The 20,148-nt window shown below is 40.8% G+C and overlaps 1 protein-coding gene across 1 annotated transcript in view; it reads left to right on the forward strand.

Moving 5' to 3' along the window:
- Positions 1-20,148, forward strand: part of ARHGAP10 (Rho GTPase activating protein 10) — a 148,651-nt gene that overhangs the window by 36,024 nt on the left and 92,479 nt on the right. The window contains exons 2-4 of the mRNA XM_010147235.1: positions 5,500-5,595; positions 5,684-5,745; positions 19,084-19,155. Of these exons, the coding sequence (XP_010145537.1) occupies positions 5,500-5,595; positions 5,684-5,745; positions 19,084-19,155 (230 nt within the window). The remainder of the gene's footprint in view (positions 1-5,499; positions 5,596-5,683; positions 5,746-19,083; positions 19,156-20,148) is intronic.

Consider the following 20,148-nt stretch of genomic DNA (forward strand, 5'->3'; position numbering starts at 1 on the left):
GGAGGGGCAGGAGGTGGTGGGGAAAGTTGAGCTACTTGACAAGTCAGTAATAAATTGATTTTTAATCCTCATACCTGAATTTGCAAAGCTCTCAGAAACTCATGAGTTGCTGTGGGTAATGTGACATCAAAATGGGACTCCAGAAACCTTTTAGTCTTTGAACTTGATTTCCCTTCTGCCTTTGGAGGGGAATCAGTAACTTTGTATTTTAGCTTTATTGGCATATTCTTTGGTTTTGATGATTCTTTCAATATACTTATAAGAGAGTCTTAAAAAGTTTATTTGGTTTTAAGGAGTTGGAACATGTTACTGCTCTTGAGACTCTGCCGCATGGCTTGCATCTGCTAATTTGATAAGTAAATCCTGTTTATCCACCTTACTAAGGTAGTAACTAAATCCTGTGCATTTTCTCAGTGTTGTGGATTATATTAAATTCATTGTTCACCTTGCTAAAGGGGACACAGTAGAGAAACACAAGTTGCTTTTATAAGTGTTGAGGTGGTGCATATTTTGTATAAAAAGTCATACAAGTCCATATTGCAGCTCCTGGACAAACTCTTTCAAGTATTGTGTTCCTCTGAAGCTCTTTTGTTAGAACTTGCAAGTGAGATTGACTCCTGGGAAAAAGAGGGGAGAGGCCAGCTCTTAACTCAGCTTGTCCTTCCCTATTTCACAGTGGTGTGTAGCTTGCCTGATCTGGGCCTACTGCAAGGAAAATAGATCAAGAAGTCTAAAACTAGTCCTTAATGTAGTAACAACTTAAAGATGAGCTTTGTGGTTAAATGTTCTTGTTAACTTTTTAGCTTCTGGAGGAGAATGTTGTTGAACAAGACCAGAACAATTTTAACCCATGTTAAATAAAGCCACTAGAAATCTGTCATTCCTGGAGCCATACCTGTTCGTGAGATTTGTAGTTAGGGTTGAGGAATGTCAGTGTAATTCCAGTCCTTCCTAAAGGATCGTTATGATGCAGTAAAAGTGAAGCTTGATGTGAAAATCTGTATTTTGCTGTAGAAAAATGTTGACACTAATACAAAAGGCTATTTGAGCAGGTAATTCTCCTGCCATGCTGAAGAGATCTTAGGAAGCAGTGTTGCCTTGCTTCATGCAAGGGTTTTTGTTTAGGTGGTTAACACTGAAGTTAGTACTGATCTTAAAGGGAGTGATTGGAGTTTGGTGCTGTAAGCAAGAGCTGGCCACTGCCTAGCAACTAATGGTGTCGTGTTGGCTCAGTTCAGATAAGGAACAAAAATATTTTCCTCCCTATCCAAATGGAAAAATACAGAGGTATTTGTGTGGGGCACGAGCAGTGCATCTGGTGCAAGACGAGCTGACAGGAGCACTTGTTACCAAGGTGTTTCAGAGCAAAGTGGAGGATCTGGCAGCTGCCTGTTTCTTCTGGTGTTTTTAAGTAGTTGCATTCAAACATGAAAAAATTAAAGTGTGCTGACATGAACATTAACAAAAGGAGAATATTAAAAGCTCTGGTGTCCTTATGTCCCTCCCTTCTCTCTTTGGAAATGTCTTTCTCTTCAGTCTTTCTGTCAAAACATTTAGCAAATGCTTGGTTGCTTTTAGTGTATTAAGAAAGTGAGGCTTTGAAATGCCTCTGCCTTATGGGTTTGCCAGGATTACATTTTATTCAGGAAAGAATGTTAGGGTTTGGTTGATATTTAAACAGTCTTTGATACTGAATGCCCTGTTCCTCCCTTTAAATACTAGCAGCAGCTTTCAACAAGCAACCACCCTATTACTGCTTCCTATATCTTTGTGTTTGGTGTTACTGTGTAGAATGTGGAGAATTAAAGGCAATAAAATAATTACTTTCTGGCCCCCTAAATTCTCAGTGTGTTTTTTCAGTAAGCTATGGTGTTACTTGGATAATCAGTGTAACTGGCTGTGCTGTTTGGTACAAACCATGCTCATGTACCATCTTACTCTCATGTGTGTAGCTGGAATCCATGTATGTTTACAGTCTGTATATAGAATCATAGAATCACTAGGTTGGAAAAGACCTTAGAGATCATCCAGTCCAACCGTATCTGTCCACCACTAAACCATATCTTTCAGCACATGGCTGAACCATATGGCACATACTGGTCTTACAAGCTCTAATGCTGATGTGGAAGGATACTGGGACATGTCTGTCAGTACCAGCCGGATGATTTTGCTGTAGTAAAGTTCTTCTGACACAGGATGGAGGAAAGCCAAGTTACATTTATGAAATCTCTAACTTAAGCAACAATGCTCAGCATTTAAATTGTAACATAATAGTAAGATATCATAGCACTTATGATGATATTAGCATCCAGTTTGGTTTTATGGAGTTTTATAAATGCTTATAAGTATGTAAACATAGGACATGTGGAATCTGTCATGGTAAAGGCTGGAGAGGTTTCATTCTGTTCGTCCCACAGTGGAAGGTTTGACTGCAGAGGGTCTCAGGTGTCTCCCTCTGGCTGTGGCTTGTTCGGCAGCAAGAAGATTCAGCACAGGGCTTTGCAATCATTTTGAGTCTAGCCACCATCCTTGGATTTTTTTCCTGTGCTGTAGCAAGGAGTGCAGTGTTCTTGCTCTGACTTTTTGAGAAGGTTTTCTTCCATCTCTACTTGATACTCAAGGTTTGTTTCTTTTAGTTTATCAAGAGGCAGATCCAGAGGCTCTTCCATTCCTCTGAATAGCTGGGCACCAGTGGTTTTGCCCAGCGAGGTGCTAGTTTTATGTTAGACCAGTGCTATTTTGGCGTAGGGAGTGAAAACAGAATGTGAACTTAAATGTAAATTTAGCTAAAATAAAACAAGAGTGATGGATGATATATAAACATTGGAGGATGAATCTTGCGGTTAACGCAGGCTGACTAAGCAGGATTAAATCTCTCTTTATTTTGGCAACAGTTAGGACTCTGATCATTGCAGCAGTCTGGTGAACCAAATGACTGTAATGTTCTTTCCCCAGTCAGGAGTGTTTTTTCTTCCCAGTTACATTCTGCAACATGTGATTGGTTTTTATTTTGGTCCAGTGACTTCTCACCTTTATTGACAGTGCTTAGTACTTAAAATGCTTCAGAAAATCTCTTTCTATTTCAGCGTCTTTTCTTCTGGGTAGCTCAATAGCCAGGTGTCTGTGACTTTTCTTGACCCATCAGGTTATTCTTCTGTGTCCCAATCTCCCCCCACCCCTTGATGCTTTCCAACATTTTCTGGAACAATTCTTAAGCATTTCAAAGATTATTTGTGGAAAGATATTGCAAAATGCAGTGTCTTTATGGCTGTAATACAGGAACTTTGCGAATCTAGCTTTGGTCTGTTAAAAGGTTACTGCTTCCAACCACTTGCTTAGCCCTTTGGTCAGTAATTTCCAACCCCTTAGCAGATTCAGTAGAGAGAAATACATGAGTGTGGCTTTCTTATCCTGTGAGCAGCTCAGTCTTTTGACTCAGCCCTTTCTCAGCTTGACTGGAAGAGTCAGGGCCTGGGCACAGATTCTGTCTGCTGTCACCAGAGGTGTTTTTTGTTGGAGAGGTGGGATATGCAGCCGTGCAGGAGGTGGTTTTGCGCCAAGTCTCATGAAAGACCATAGTCCACTTGAGCATTTTAGTCCCCTTTCAGCCTGCAGAGGGGAAAGGGAAGTGATGTGTGCATGCAGTGCTGCATGCCTTCTCTTAACGTGTACCTTGCCTAACATTATTTGAACACTTCACCTCTACAAGTGGGAGAAAATGTAATAACCAATTCTTTCCTCTAGCATGGGGCTAGCGCTCATATGACAGGGCTTTGGTAGGGGATTATCGGATTCAAGAAAATTAACTAAGATTGGGAGAGTGTGTGTTGCTGGAACCATTCTGCCATAAATAAACTCCTTTCAGCCTTGTGTTGTGACCTGGCTTGCAAATAAGTATAACACCAGATGTTTAAGAAATTTGTTATTTTCCATATTTAAGCCTTTCACAGCTTTTTGCTGTCCGGTTTGTGAGCAGCCTTTTAGCGCACAAGACACTTGAGCTAAAATACCCATGTTTCCTTTTGCATGGGTATTGTGTTACTTTATCATTCAGCTTTCTTATCTTTATTCTTTTGACCCTGTGCAGCATCCTGCTGCTGCATGTGTTGAAGGGTACAGGTACAGGCTCTAGAAGCAGTCGCAAAAGGGAGGCGAGTACCTGGTAGCATGGCATTGAAGGGAACAGTGCTGTTACGCAATAGGTGAGGAAAGGACTTATGAGAAATGGGTGGAAAGAAAGGAATGTGGAATGGCAAGGAACAGAAAGCATTTTTTTGGTTTAGGTTCTGTCTTGCTGTTGGTAGAGTATTTGTGACATGCTTTTAAGTGGTTGAGCTGAACTTTTGGTACAGGGCTGTATGCTCAAGTTGTACTTGATTATGACGCGTGATAAAACATACGATGTGTTGGATGCAGGACCTAGCATAACGTTATTTTTTAAACAAACAAAACAAGAACAAAGAAAAGCTCAAATTTGTAGTCTTTTAGCTCCAGTTAATATTAAAGAACAAAATGCTTAGCTGGTCTGTTACAAGAATTGTTCTTGGCCCTTTAGAATTGCATGTGATAAGAAAAAGATTATAGATTAACTAAATATTTCAGATTGTCCTTAACCTTGGCTGACAAACGTAAAACCTTTACTACTGGGTAGGAGTGTGCCAGGACATGCATCTTTTTTCTTTTTTTCTGTTGAGCAATTCCATCCTTCCAGAACTCATGACATTCCCATTCTGCACATCAGCACAACAGAAAAGTGTGTGTGCACGTCTTATTTACAGCTTTATACATTTTAGTAAGAGTTTATAATGATGATATTGTGGCTGAATATACAGTCTGATTACTTCCTGAAGGATTTAAAGTGCAGCCCTCTGATCCCAAATTGTCAAACACTAATAGGTAAACACGGGGTTGAAGAACTTTTTTTAGGAAAACTACAAAACAGTTATTACACAAAATCAATTTTAATGCTGTGAATTTAACTAACTTTTGGTGTAGTTTAGCGCCATGGAATTTTTAGTTTCAGTACAAAAATTCTCTTAAATTTGGTTTATATGTATGAATGTTATACTAGCAGAGCTATCTATGTAAGGTCTATAGACAATCTTAAGATGTATATTTGTGCTGACAAATATACTAGTGAATTCAGGTTAGCAGAGTAAGACAACTGGCACAACTTTACATCTTGAACTTCTGTAGTTACAGATCTGTTTGTATGGCCTGTGCCCTAGATTTTGGCATAGTGAAGCGTAAGAATAGGTCTAGTACTGTACACATGATCACACTTGCTCTCTATTATATAGTCTTGTATAAAGAAATGTGTGTGACAAACTCCTGGATGAGATCAGAAGAGCATTAGGCAATACTGGATGTCATGTGGTGTCCTTAGGCAGATCTGTGTGAAGAGTTTCTTGTAAAAGTTGATTATTCTAGGGGTTGGGGGATCTTTCAGCCTTCTAAAAATGATTCCCTAACCTTCAATCTGTGCTTTTGTCCTTGCAGACCTTTCAGCAGCCCAGAGAAAATTTGCCCATTCTCTGAGAGACTTTAAATTTGAATTCATTGGTGATGCAGAGACAGATGATGAAAGATACATAGGTAGGTAAGGAGTGACTGTAAGTGGCTATATTTTGCCATGCTATACTGCGTTATGATTAAACTTATTTTTTCTGTTTTTGTGTTACAGATGCGTCACTTCATGAGTTTTCAAACTTCTTAAAAAATTTGGAAGAACAAAGAGAAATTTTGGTGAGTTGCAGTAAGTTTTTTAAAAGCTGTATGTATGGCAGCGTAAGATGGAAGTCAGTTCAAGTTGCTTACTGCTTTGTTAACCACCAAGATATTTATATTGATAAGTTAACAATGAAAGCTCTCATTGTGCAGCCTCTGGTTCTGTAGTCTAGTTACAGACAACAGCTAGTTCTCATAAGGAAGAAAGCTGTTATGGTAACTATGAGTTGGTAGTGCCCTGATAAATTATGGCTATGGAGAATGGGGAAAACCATCATAAAGTTGTTTACCATTTACAGTAAAAAGCAAGATGAAAGACTTAGTACTGCAGCAGGACACCCAAGGTTGGGAAGTTGGCCAGATTTGGACGCAGGATCTCTGTGGCTCCAACTTCAACGGTTATGTGGATTTAGGATGCAGTGTGGTGGCTGGATGCAGTAGCAGACTTACAGACCTGTTCTTTGTAGGTGAGCTTTCTGGTGGAGGGTTGTATCTGCAAACATTTAGTTGCTCTGTTGTGTAGAAAGGAGTGTTCTTCATTGTTGTGCCTGTGATTGCTTAGCATTTTGGTGTAATGTGGGTCAGGTTGGCTGTGCACAGACTGCGGGCTGAGAGCTCTGCAGTACACCTTGCTGTCTTCCTTTCCTAAGTTATCCAGAAGATGGGGGAGTTCTTTCTGGATGGTACCTTGGTTCTCTGCAGTTGCATACCCAGCTTTCTTTTTGGAACAGGGATTCATAAAGCACATGATGTGTACCCAGTTTTCTTCCGAGTGTGGTCGAATCCTGCATCTAGGAAATGCTCTTACATCTATCTAGATAGCAATTATGTTCCTCGGTGTTTGCTATGTGATTATTTATTTATCTTCATGGAAGTCAGTGACCACTGAGAGGAAATGGAGACTCATCTGTGTTCTGTCGTCCTCTTTGCCATCTGCTGTGCCTGCAGTGTAGGAGTACGTAGATAAGTGAGAAAAGAACTCGTGAATCACTTTTTTGTAAATGTTTCTCTCTGCCAGTCCTGAGCTCGGTAATAGTCATGGTTCCTTGAGTGTGCTGTGTTACATCCCGTGTTGTTCTGATCTGGAACCACACTTGGGTCAGAATTAGGGACTCTGTGTTTCTTCACATGTTCCTGATGAATACGGTTTTTACATAGCTGGGACAACTTTTCAGTATCTTGAGTTGTTTTGCTGAATTGTAGGGGTTAGTTCAAGTATGTTTGAATGCTGCTTTCACGTAATTCTGAAGGTATAGTCTTTACTCTGCTTTTTCCTGCTGTCAGTGCTGTCTGTATAGTAAAACACTTCTGGTTTTCAGACTGAATGCCCCCAACCAGTATTACTTATTGTTTTGGTATGATGCCTATGCTTACATGGAAGACATTATCACACTAGCAGCAAATAAATGTCAGTTTATTGATAGGAAAAGGGTAACATGCAGCATTTGTTAGAACAGTGACAGTTTGATTAAAAACTGAGGAGTACCAAACATTGTGGGGCAAATATTTAATTCCAGTTAGAAGGAGAATGTGTTATGTATCATTTCTAGAGTGAGCTAGTATAACAGCAGCCATAAGTCTCTGAGAAAATGATTGTGTGGTGACTGATGAAGATAATTTTCAGCAGCTGCTGCTCTGACTGTTTTTTACTTCTCAGTTGATGTTTTAACGCTGGCATGAGATCTAGGGATACTCCCATGGAGAATATTAGGGCATGTTTGCACTCACAGATGTTTGGAATCAGGTCAGAGATCCAAAGACTTTCCATTAAGATACAAATTATATAGCAGGTTGATTTTTTTTTTTTTGGTGGGTTGTTTTTTTTTTAAAGTGTTCAGTTGTCTTTGCTAACAATGGTCTTTATTGAGTATTTTTCCCCTTAGCATTTTGAAAATGACCAGAAGGTTTCTGACTGCTCACTTGAGTTTCAGTGCAGAACTGCAGATAAATTTCAGTCACATAAAGTAAAATTGAAGACATCAATGAGTAACAACAGAACTAAGGACATTTCAGATATTGCTCTGCATTGTAATTTTTAGGTATTGGAGAAAAGTTATTTTTGTGCACAAACATATTGTAATTGAAACAAATTTGCACTTAAGATACATTCTAAAATGAAATACCCATCATCTACACTTCTCCTGGTTTTCTGAAAGTATTGTTTGTGATGACTCCAGAGTCCATAAAACCCTCTATTTAGTATTTACCATAAATTTACTTGTTTGGTTCTAGTTTTTTTGTGAATAATTTCATTCAGATGTTGGAGTCTTGCACTTCATGGTTTTACATTTCTACCATCTCTTTCAAAGGCTGCTGAAATTATATCCCCTCTGGCAAAGGATTTAGCAGCTTTTGAAAAGGGATGTGGACATCAATCCAAACATTTCACTGAAATGATTATGGAATGGCCAATACAAAAACAAATTACATTTTTCCGTAGCATTGTAGCTTGGTGGCATTCCACAGGGAAGATAGGAAATAGGTCGTTTTGTCCCTGAGAATATTCTGGAAATTACTTCTACATGTTAAGGATGAATGGAATTGTAGGACTTAGATTCTGCCTCTTTGACGTAAGTGTCATGGAGGTGCAGGGCTGAAAGGGAACTTCACAAGGCTAGTAGGAAAAGGTTGGGGACTAACAAGCACCAACATGGTGACGCCAAGATGCTCTGCCCTGCTATCTATCCCCTGCTTGCCTGGGAGGGCACCAGACGTCCCTCCCAGCCCCAGTTCTCCTGGCAGCAGAAGCAGGTTTGATTCTTGCAATGGACTCGGAACAACAGGCTTCACTTGCTGCCCTCGGTTAAACTGTGGGGCTGAACAGCGCCTACCTGGTAGGTACTGATCACTGGTGGTTTTGTTAGCCCTTTTTCACCTTTCTTTTTACCACCTTCATACACCCCTTCCTCCATTCCAATCTTTGGAATGACAAGCCTGCCCCTGATTAGTTTTCCCTGTTGATTCCAGTCTTGCTAAATCATGACCATATTTGATAGCACTTGTACTGTTCCCTCAGTAATCTCAGCAGCACTCAGCACTACTGGTGCGGTCACCTTGATGTACTGGCTGCGCGTGCTTCCCCTCCCAGCCCTTCAGCTGCTTCTGGCGTTCACGTTTCTTGCATAACTCTCCCTTAACCACGCTGGAAACCCAGTCAGCTCTCACAGCACTCTGACTTTTGTCAGCATCTCTCAGGATTGCAGGCAAGGTCCAGCCATCTCTCAGGTCCTGTCTGGTGATGTTTCATGGCCTATTTGGTTACCTTACTCCCATGCCAGGACTGAGTTGACAGAACTTGCCTGCAGCCCTGAGAGCTGCCAGCAGGACCATGTACACCTACGTGATCCCTGATGAGTGCTGGTCTAACCTTTTCTTTAAAAAAAGTCCCAGGAACAGGGATTTTTCTAGTCTTACTCCAATATTTATTCTTCTTTTTTTTTTTTTTTTTCCCCCACCTCATATCCATCCTCTCTCTTTTACTGCAAGTTAAACTGGGAAATTTTGGGGAACTCTTCTACAGTAGTCATGGACTAAAACTGATCACTTTTCATAGTAGGATTTTCACTGTTAATGCTTTCAAAGTGATGTTTTGCATCTGTATTCTTCCTTATTCAGTTTAATTACAGTGAGTTTAGACTCTTTAACATCAGAATTATTTTTATTCATGTTTTCTGAAAGCACTGACTCTTTCTCTTAGATTTATTCACTCCACATGTATGTTAGTGTGGTGGAGCTATTGGTAAGTCACTCCGTAACTTGTTATTGAAAACTGGATCATGCAGGAAACTTGGCTGTAGTTTCCTATATGATGCTTGAAATGTGCTTTTAGCTGAACAGGTATTTTTGAGGACAGTTTTGCAACCAGGATGTTATTTTATGGTTGGAGCGAGTCCAGAGGAGGCCACAAAGATGCTCAGAGGGCTGGAGCACCTCTGCTATGATGAAAGGCTGAGAGTGTTGGGCTTGTTCAGCCTGGAGAGGAGAAGGCTCTGGGGAGACCTTATAGCACTTTCCAGCACCTGAAGAGGCCTACAAGGAAGCTTGCAGGGGACTTTTTACATGGGCCTGTAAATGACAGGACAAGGGGTAACGGGTTTAAATTGAAAGCGGGAAGGTTTAGATTAGATATCAGGAAGAAGTTCTTCCCAGAGAGGGTGGTGAGGCACTGGAACAGGTTGCCCCGAGAAGCTGTGGATGCCCCATCCCTGCCTGTCCGGCCGGGCTGGACGAGGCTTTGAGCAACCTGGTCTAGTGGAAGGTGTCCCTGCCCATGGCAGGGGGGTTGGAACTAGATGATCTTTAAGGTCCCTTCCAACCCAAACCATGTTTCCTGTCATTACCCAAGTCAATATAAAGCTCACTGTTTTACTTTGATATGGTCTGTTCTATTTCTTGCTACACTTTTGTCACACTTTTATTCCTTCAAATATCTTTCAAAAGGTCCTATGTAGTTGTCTTTTGAACTTCTTTTCTTTTTGAAAAGAAGGAGGACTGTTGTCCTTATGCCATAGGTATCTTTGCAGTCCTGGCCTCTCAAAAATCCTTTTGTGTTCTTCTTCAGTTTTCCCAGGTTGTCAAAATCAAATTCAAAATAGTATCTCTCTGAATAGCCGAATTATTCCCATTATCCGGAACGTAAGAAACTGTTTAGGTATGGATTATATCTGTATCTTAGTGAAACCATTATTTTATTCTTTCTTTCTTTCTTCCTCTTTAAAAAAAAAAAAAGGGAAAAAGGAATGTGAGAGGTTTCCCAGTTGTGGTTTCCCAAGTAAAAAGAAGTTGTTAAGGTTCAAAGGCATACACTGATAGGTTAAAGGTAGAATTTAAATAATCTGTGCAAATATGTATTTACATATACTTACTTATACTCACCTCTTATGATGAAGTATTTAAGTGCATCAGTATTTCATAGGTTAAGTGCTCACTTAACACATTGTGTTCATGAATAGTGTACTATTACCTTTTATTCAGTGACTCTGTGTTTAGATTACACTAGTATACTCTGCTGTGGACATATTGGTATTAATTTTTCTGGGCTTTTCTTTGGTTTTCTGCACATGAGTATTTAAGTGTTCATAAATCTTAATCTGTCTTCACAGTAGTTTGAAGAAATCTGTGTGAAAGAGCAATCAGTTTACTCAATGTTTTAGGGTAAAAAAAAAAAATATCCAGTAGTTTTGGAGGTAAGATGCATTCAAGGTCTGTTCAGTAAGAGTTCAAGGCATCATATGGTACTCTATGTTCAGATCCTTTTAAGTCCACTGAAAGCTCAGACTACTAGATGTATCTGCCAAGGCAGCAGAAAATACACTTCTCAAAATTTAAGCTGTCTACAGCATAATGGGGGTAACAGGTTTAGATTAAAAGTGGGTAGATTTAGATTAGATATCCTCTCTGTGAAGGACTTCTTCCTGATGGTGAGGCACTGGAACAGGTTGCCCAGAGAAGCTGTGGATGCCCCATCCCTGGAAGTGTCCAAGGCCAGGCTGGACGAGGCTTTGAGCAACCTGGTCTAGTGGAAGGTGTCCCTGCCCATGGCAGGGGGGTTGGAACTAGATGATCTTTAAGGTCCCTTCCAACCCAAACCAGTCTATGGTTCTGTTATACTGAACATCTCTGATGTGGATAGAGGCATAGATAAAACAGAATTTCTCAGGAACAGCATTTGACTACCTTAACTGCAGACCTAGATCCTTTTTTTTCTTTGTGCAAACAGTCCAATTTAATAAAAATTTCTCCAGTTTTAGAAAGAAGCAGAAGTATTGCTGCCATATCTCATTGCCCAGCCTTCACTTTTTCTCCATGTGGCATGAGGCTAAGTGGTAATCATATAATTATTGGAATATGGAACACAAATGCAGAGCTGAGACTGTTACAGACACATCTCTGTTTTGGTGATTCCTCACACTGAATGTTTCGCTTATTTATTTGTTTTTGAATGTTATATACAGTCTTCTGAAATTGTTGTGAGTTACTTACGAACTTGTGCACATTAATCTGCAAGGTAAAGATGACTGTTGCCTATACAATAGAAAAAACGTATAAAGCCACTTGTGAGTGCGTTCCTCTTATCTCGGAGTAAATATGGCTGAAATGTTCTGTTACCACTACCTTCCTCTTACAAATAACTTTGTGGTCTCGCATGCATCAACATAACTCGCTAGAGAATTTTCATTCTGCTGTTTCCTCAATGGGTAATGTTTGGAATTTACATTGTAAAACTGTCACCAGTTTGGATTTTGCTGGTTGTTAATAACACCACTGTTTCTTGTGAAGGACAGCGTTGACAATCGAGCAGTTCATTCTTGACTGAACACTGAAGCCATTGTTCGCTGTTGGATTCCTTCCCTTTCAGTGGCATCTTTTTGTTCAGCAATGAACTTTGCCATGCATGAAGAAAATGGGCATTATGCTATTTCCTTCCCTGAGCCAGCCTTTTTGCAATGTCAAGATCTCTATACAACTGTTGATTTCAAAGCGTAGATTGGAAGTGTTTCTCTACTTGCATGAGAACCAGACCTATATTCTGGTGTGTCAGGTTGTTCAGCTCTTGTGTACTGGGTTTGCTAAGGGAAGGTCTTTCTTTGCAGGAGTTATCCACAGCTTCCCTCCACTTCAGGTGGGGAAAAGCTGATTTGTTGGTGTTTGTGGAACTCTGTGTCTATTTATTTTCCTGTTTGTTATGTTTATGGCTTTCTGGTATTTTTCTCTTTATAGTGGAATGTATTTCATAAGAATAAACTTTCATACAAAAGCCAGGGCTATCGAATAGCTCTTATGATACTATAAACTATATGGAAACCACCATCTTCATTTAATTATATATATTTTTTAAAATGAAAGAACTTACTGTGTTTGCTTATGATACCAGCTTAATTTTTGAGGCCAGCAGTTTCATGGCAAATTAATCAATGCAAACAGTCTTGCAAAACAGAGCACAGCATAGCGGATGGGTCATAGGAGATGTTTTAAGCTTCCTGTCCTCCAGATCAGTCATGAATTTCCAATGAATGGGAAATAACCCTTGACTAGAAGGGGGGACTGGAGAGTCCTGCTGTTATGTTCTCTGTAAGCCAAAGCTGTGGCTTTTAAAAGAGCTAGAAAATGTCGAGCTCAAGAGTCTGCCTGTATTGTGCTCTGTGTGGCAGTGGACCAATGGTCTAGGAAATTCCTCTGGGAATAATTTGAGAAAGTTGTTATTGTCTTACAAAACCCCAGCGGCAGTCTTCTGGAATACCTAAGAGGGATGTCTCCTGGCATCTCAGAAATGTTCCAAATATGTTGTCTCTAGTACAGATATATCTGTCCTCCTGACTCGCTTGTTACCAGACTGCTTCCTCCCTAGCAAACAGACCCAGAGGAATGAACATCGCTTCTTTTTTACAGCTTCTGCACACGTGCAAAGGCACACAAGTATTAATGTGCTGTGAGACACCCCCGCCCCCTCCCACCCCTCCCCAGCCCCTTAAAGATTCTTTAGCCTATAGCTGCATTCCTTCTGAAAACCAAAATACTCCCAAACACACGTGTGTTTAGTCCCAATATGTGGCTTTCATTATTTAAGATCGGAAAGCTCTAGAGCAGTGAGAAAATCCAGATGCTTTTACAAGAAGAAAACTTGCATTTGAAAATGAAGAAGTTTCGGGTGTGGGTTGCACTGACTGCAGTCACCAGTGCTCCAGTTCAATACAAAACCTGTGCTGAGAAGTGGTTGGAGAGAGATGCCACACTAGCTGCAGGGCATACAGGCAGGAGAGTCGGCTGTGCAGCTGATGGGGAGCACATTTGTGTGACTGTAAGAGCAACTCTTGTTCTCATGGGAAAAGAAAGAATAGATTGGAAAGATAAAAAGAATAGAAAAGAAAGATTAAAGCTTCACAAGTAACATCTGATGTCCTTAGTAGTGGAACTGTGTCTGCAAAGTTGCATAATACAGGGTTTCAGGCATGGATCTTAATGCTTTGAGACATTTCAGTAATAAATCATTATCTGAAGTAGGAAAACTTTTTGGAGGAAAATCTGTTTTTTATGTATTTCCCTATCCCACAACATTGGAGGCATCAGAATCAGATTTCTTATTTTTTAATTAGGCTGAAGTTGCAATTTCTTAGGAAAAACACAGAAGAGCTATATCCTCTGTAAGCAGAAGTGCAGCTGTAGGTAGTAAATTTTTTTTATTAGAAAGTAAATTTCTTTATTTAGCAGCAGTGTTAACTACTTGGTTATTGAATCGCTGCTAGGTATGTCTTCCTTTCTGTGTTCTCTGTTACACCCAGCAGGGCACAACTTCCTTCCCCGATCCAGTTTCATTGACACTTGCTCAGTTTCATGAGCTCTGCCTGACTGACTGGCAGCCTCCCTCTACTTTGTCAAGGGGAGAAACAGTCCTGCCCATCTACCAATAAATCTTTCCAGTTGGTGCACTGGGAAACTTAAAACCCCCTTTTCTGTTTGGCATCTAATCTGCATTCCAGCTCCTGGGATGAGAACTGGGAACTCAGCACTCCTGTGTCACTGTGCAGGCTGCAGCAAGGTGTATGTTTATGGCTTCCTTTTTCATTTCTCAGTAAAAGTCTTGAATGGGAAAACGCTTAGGTTTGGAATGGAGCAGAATTGGCATACGTATTTACCTCACTACCAGAGTGGTTGATGAGCAATGCGCAATTTCCAGTTTTACCAGTAAAGGCTGAGGTCTAAGGCTGTTTTTAGGATGAAAGCTGTGAGGCCCCTCCTGCATTTGTCTAATAAGCCAAACAAATTTTGATTAACTGAAGGTAGTTTAGCCTTACAGCCATTGGGGCTGGACTGAGCTTTGGGGACAGCTCTTGTGGGTTTGAGACTCCTTTACAGCCCAGGCAGGCGACCTTCCTCCCACCACAAGACAAGCCTGGTTCTACCTGCTGGGGAAGCAGGGAGCTTGGAGAGACTGCTCCTTGCCTACTTCAGGAGGGTGAGAAAGCATGAGGAGCATCAAATGGTGGTGGATGGTGCTGTCTGGCAGGTAACAGTGCATAGGAGGAGGTGTTTGGGGAAGCAGGTTCTCCCGAAACAGCTATACTCCCACCTTCTTCAGGAAGGGAAGAAGTGGCAGGCAGGCTTAATAGAGTTACCTTGTGGAGTGGCACTGACTAGTAAGTTACCCGTTGGATCTTGTTGACTTGACTGATGAAGTAGTAAACGACTGTAAACACTAATGGATATTTAGTCTGCGCCTTTGTGGGCTGCTCTAGGAGATGTTGGTTTGGGCCCCTTAATCTATGACCTGTTAGTTATTTCTTTTGAAGAATATGGACTGGAAAAATCAGGTTTATCACCATTCTGTACAACTTCTCTGCCTGCACAGGTGGAGTTTTGTAAAGGCATCTGAAATTAGGAGGTATACACAAAGCTGAAAGCCTGCTTTTAGATGTTGGGGCAAGTGTTGGCTACAGTGATCTTCTGAGGTGATGAGGATTTCATTGCTGCTATTGCCAGGTTTATGTTAATTCTTTGACCTTTCCATAAGTGCAGCAAATATAACAGGAACAGCAGTTTCAGAGTGTCTGCCGGAGGCACGTGTGCACATGATGTTAAACGTTTCTTAAAGCCCTCCTGAGACTTTGACATTCGTAAAGCTGGTTGATAGTTACCCAAGACATGACCCATTTGTATTGATTCACTTATGACTTACACTTGCCGTGATTTGCCTGACAGATTTTAAATTTAGTATACATTCCTTTCAGGTAGGTTTGGATAGATCAGAAACATAAAGAAAAGAAAGAATTTTCTTTTGTGTGTTTGTGTTTTAAATAGTACATTCCCATCATAATCTGCCAGGATTTAGAGGAGTAGAGGAATGAAAATTAAGAATAGAGAGAAGTTAAAAGAGGAAGGAATGTGTAATTGTATGTTAATGAATATGTAACTTAAATGCCCAATATAGCTTTTCTTGGAAATTTTACATTTTGACATAGTCCTAGTTTTTAAGGAAGGTGCGAGTGATAATGACAAATATGTTCAAGCAATATTTAGCTTATTTCCTTATAATAGGAAAAATGTTACTTTTTTTTGTCTACTGGTCTGTTATGCATGGTTTAAAAAAAGAAAGAAAAGAAAGAAGGCATTGCTTTGAGTTCCCAAGTTAGAAATAAACTAAGTTAACAGTGAACATCAGTTTAATATTTTTGGTCTATAAATACGTACACAACTTTTTGTAGCTCTTCATGACAAGCACTGGATTCTAAGTACTGGAGAACAGTGTGAATACCTCCCTTATTTAATGTAGTATTGTGCATATTTTAATTATGACCTTTGTTTTTATTTCTGCCAGTCAGAAGAACAGCTCTGTAATTCACTGTTAAATTTACCAGTCACCTCTTGGTTGAAAGTTTACGCTTATACACACATAAGCTCACATATGTGCTCATTTCAACGAGGAGGAAATATTCCTCTTATACTTTTATATATGGGCCTGATATAAAGCTCCATGAGAATGACCAAAGATCACCAAGAAATACTTGAGCGCAGTTGTTTAGCCCAGGTACAGGAAGCAGAGGGGGTGTCAAATCATAAATACCTGTATGGCAGGCAAAATTCTGTTGGAGAGGCATCTGTTAGCAAAAGTTTGTTACGCAAAGTGGGAAACATCTGTTTTGGAAGGAGAGGAGGCCTGCTTTTCTTTTAATGAAAGTTACTAGCATATCATACCACTGGCAGCAGTGGAATCTGTTGGCAGTCGCTGAGGGAACATCCCATTTTGATTCAAAGATTATTTTCTGCTTCAAACAAATTCCTGTAGTGGTTCCCATGGTTAATGCTGCACAGGAGTGTAGCAGACCAAGTGATTTGCAGTCAGCCCAGCTGGTTTATGAATGGCAGCCTTTTCTGCATGTGGGTTTTTTCCCTTTTTTTTTTTTTTTCCCCCCTTGCTGTTACATCAAGGTGCTATGGTTTGCTGTGGCTTGGACTTCATGTTCAGCATGCATTCACTGCCTGTTGATCTTACATTTCAATTTTTTGTGGAAAAGTTTAAACAACTAATAAGCAACTTATTGTTAGATATTAATTTTTTAATATCTAACGATATTAAAAATCAGATATCACCTTCTGACCATTGAGGTGTTCAGCTGGTACCTTCTGTGCTTTTAAATGGTTCCACTAACCATGGTGCTCTTCCCTCCTTGCAGCTAGGGTCGTCCTCTCTGCCTTTTGCTCTGAGGAGGCCTTATAGCTTTCTCCCTCATTTTGTCAGTATAGAGGAAACTGGCAGAAACAATTGAAACTTCTTGAAGTTCTCCAGTAGAGAAGGACTGTTCTGTGATTTCCACGAGCAATTCTCCGCTCTGACTTGTGAGAATCCTTGTGGCCAGCAAGCAAGGAGAGATCCTTCAGTCCCCAGGCGCTTTTGCTGTGTCCCAGGAAACTGCTACTGGTGCTTGATCCAATTACAAAGCCAAATTACTGTTTCCTTTCAGCCACTAAGAATTTCCAGGAAAGTTTTAGGAGTCTGACAAAATTTGTAAAACCTGAGTTATATGACAAACTGCCCTGGAGACTCCTGGTAACTGCTTGAGTCGTGATGTATGTCCAGAGGCTGCCAGGTGGGCTAAATCCTTCCTAGAACCACAGTTCAGCTCCTGCTCAGGGCATATGACTGCCCTGGCTCTCTTTCACTGGGAGTGGAGGCAGCTCAGGGAACAAATTGTTCTCCAGCCACCCAGAGCATGCCCAGAGTCTTGGGATATCCCCTTGCTGGGCTGGAGTCACGGCAGAGGTCCCTTCCCCACCCTCTAGCTCAACACAAGTGTCTCCTGTGTCGAGGTTAGCCCAGTGTTGCTGTACATTTCTGAAAGACACAGTTGTCAGCCAGTCTTTTTCTTTGGCTCCCACCAAGGTTGCACTGAAGGGAGCTTTAATTGTTTTTGACAAAGTGGATGCAGAGAGAAAAGTTTTGGGCCATGAGAACAAGTGCTTTGAAGTTAGGAAGTGTCTGGTGTTTGGATGACACTGCAACATGCAGTTTGGCCCAGACTTGCCAAATATTTTGGTTTGTTGGCCACAGAGGTTAGCGTGCTGCCCTGGCTGTTGGAACATCTGGGTTGCTCTGGTTACGGTGAGTTGGCAGGATGAGTCCCGCAGTAATCCTTGCATGGCTCCAGGGGTGGGTGGGAGCAGACAGCTCTGTTCAGATTTGTCTTATGCCAGATCTGTAATACATTCCTCCTGTGTTATATGATAAGAGCTTTTCAGGAGTGTTCCACAAGGCTGGTTTAAGCCTTCAATGGTTTATCTGAAACTTTTCACATTTGAAGGGGGGTGGCGGTGTGGGGGAGGAGACAGAAAAAGCCTTTGTTGGTTGTATCTAAGATGGGCTCCATGGGGCTCTGCCTGGACGCCTGGCAGCTCAGCCCCGAGGTGTGATAAGCCCAGTCCTGGTCACAATTTACTGATTTACTTTGTGAGTCTTTTTAGGACTGAGATCAAAAGGATCCCACCTGCTCCTCCACACCTGATGCTCTTGCCATCCTTTTTGTGCTGCTGTTGCATTCACGAAGTCCCAACTTTTGCTGAAATTTCAAACATTTAAAAAATTTTAGGTCTTGTTTGCACAGAAACTAAACCAAACCCTGCTGTTTCTCCAGTGAAACTTCATGTGAACTAGAAACTCTGTTTGCTGGCCAGATCTAATAACTTACATTTTTCTGTCTTAAAATGGCATATTGTGGCCTTTTTGTTTCTCTTTAGCATGGTATGAGGCAGTTTGTCATAAGTGCACTCGTGGCTGCTCACCCAGTCAACTAAACCTCTTCTTTCTTAACTTTGGAACTCTTGATTTTCCAACTTTGGTTAACTTAAGATTTTCGTAATGTAATTAAATGTAAGTATTTGGAAATATAGATACCAATGCCTAATGGCTTTAACTGTGTGTTAAAGCCTTATTATTTGCTACTCAGTAGTCCATTCTGCAGTTGTTTGTAGAGTTTCTTGTTGCAGAAACTTTTGTGTTCCCAAATGAGAATAGTTTGTCCTGTGTCTCATTCTGGTGTTCAGTCATTGAGACAGTCAAGCTGATCCGCAAGACTTCTGCGAGTAAAGCAGTTGCAGTTTGGCTGCAGCCTCTAAATTTCTAAAATTTCTGCATTTATTTTAGATTTAATTTTCCTGACAGTGGACTGAAATAAGGGATAGAAATTTTGAAAGCTTAAATGAACTCAGAGATGTGATATTTTTAGTTAGGACTTAAGGCTCCTAACTTTCATGCTTCTCCTTTATTTTACCCATGAGCTTGCTTGCTTTTTTCTTTTTATTGCTGATGCTGAAGTGACTTGTCATTCTGGCTACAGAAACCTAACCCATGCGTTTTTTTTGTTTTAGGCACTCAGTGTTACTGAAACTCTGATCAAACCTTTGGAAAGATTTAGGAAAGAGCAGCTAGGAGCTGTAAAGGTTTGTCCCTCATTGCCTTTATGATAAGTTTGTTTAATTTCTCTGCTTGGATTGCACTGCAGTAATGACATGCATTTGGCAGAGAGATGCTGTTGTTTATATTTAATGTACTCATACTTCTTTTTTTTCCTACTTTGAGAACTTACTTCAGAAACAAATGGAAAGTATGTTTCAAGGAGGGAAGAATGTGTCCTTTCCTCTGTTCCTCTCCTCCCCCTCCCTTATCTCGTGTGTGGAATAGGAGCAGTCCTGCTAACAGCCTGCCCTCCTTCCTAATGGGTAACCCTGTTCTGCTTTGTATTTGCCTGCAGTTGCTTGATCAAAGGCTGAAAAATATTAACTACCCAAAGCAGCTCATCCATGTGCTTTTAACCCTGTTTTTATAACCTGGAAACTGATAATTACCTTTGTACTTTTTAAAGAACTCGTTGCCTCTGTGTGAGTACAAGAAAATCGAGATGGAGAGGCTAAAAGACAGGATCATGTTCCAAGTTGTTTCTTATTCTGTTGAAAGCATTCAGTATTCTTTTTTTTTTTTTTTTTTCCCCAGATTGTCACTATGCTGTGTATATTTAAAAAGAAAAGGAAAGTAAACTTTATATATGTTGAGGTTTAACCCTGGCTGGCAACTCTGCAAGACACAGCCAGTTGCTTGCTCTTCCTCTTGGTGGGATGGGGAGGAGAAAATATCTGGAAAGGCTCGTGGGTCAAGACAAGGACAGGGAGGGATCAGTCACTCACCTGTTATGGTCACGGGCAGAACAGACTCGAGTTTGGGAAGAAAATATCAATTTGTTACCAATTAAATCAGAAAATGAGAGATAAAACCCCTTCCCCCAACTCCTCCCATCTTCCCAGGCTCAGCTTTGCTCCCCATTTCTCTGCCTCTTCCCCACCCCAGCAGCACAGGGGGACAGGGAGTGGGGGTTGTGGTCAGTCCATCACACACTGTCTCTGCTGTTCCTTCCTTCTTGAGGAAAAACCTCACACTCT

This window comes from Eurypyga helias, unplaced genomic scaffold (genome assembly GCF_000690775.1).
Source record: "Eurypyga helias isolate BGI_N326 unplaced genomic scaffold, ASM69077v1 scaffold5990, whole genome shotgun sequence".
Classification (NCBI taxonomy): domain Eukaryota; kingdom Metazoa; phylum Chordata; class Aves; order Eurypygiformes; family Eurypygidae; genus Eurypyga; species Eurypyga helias.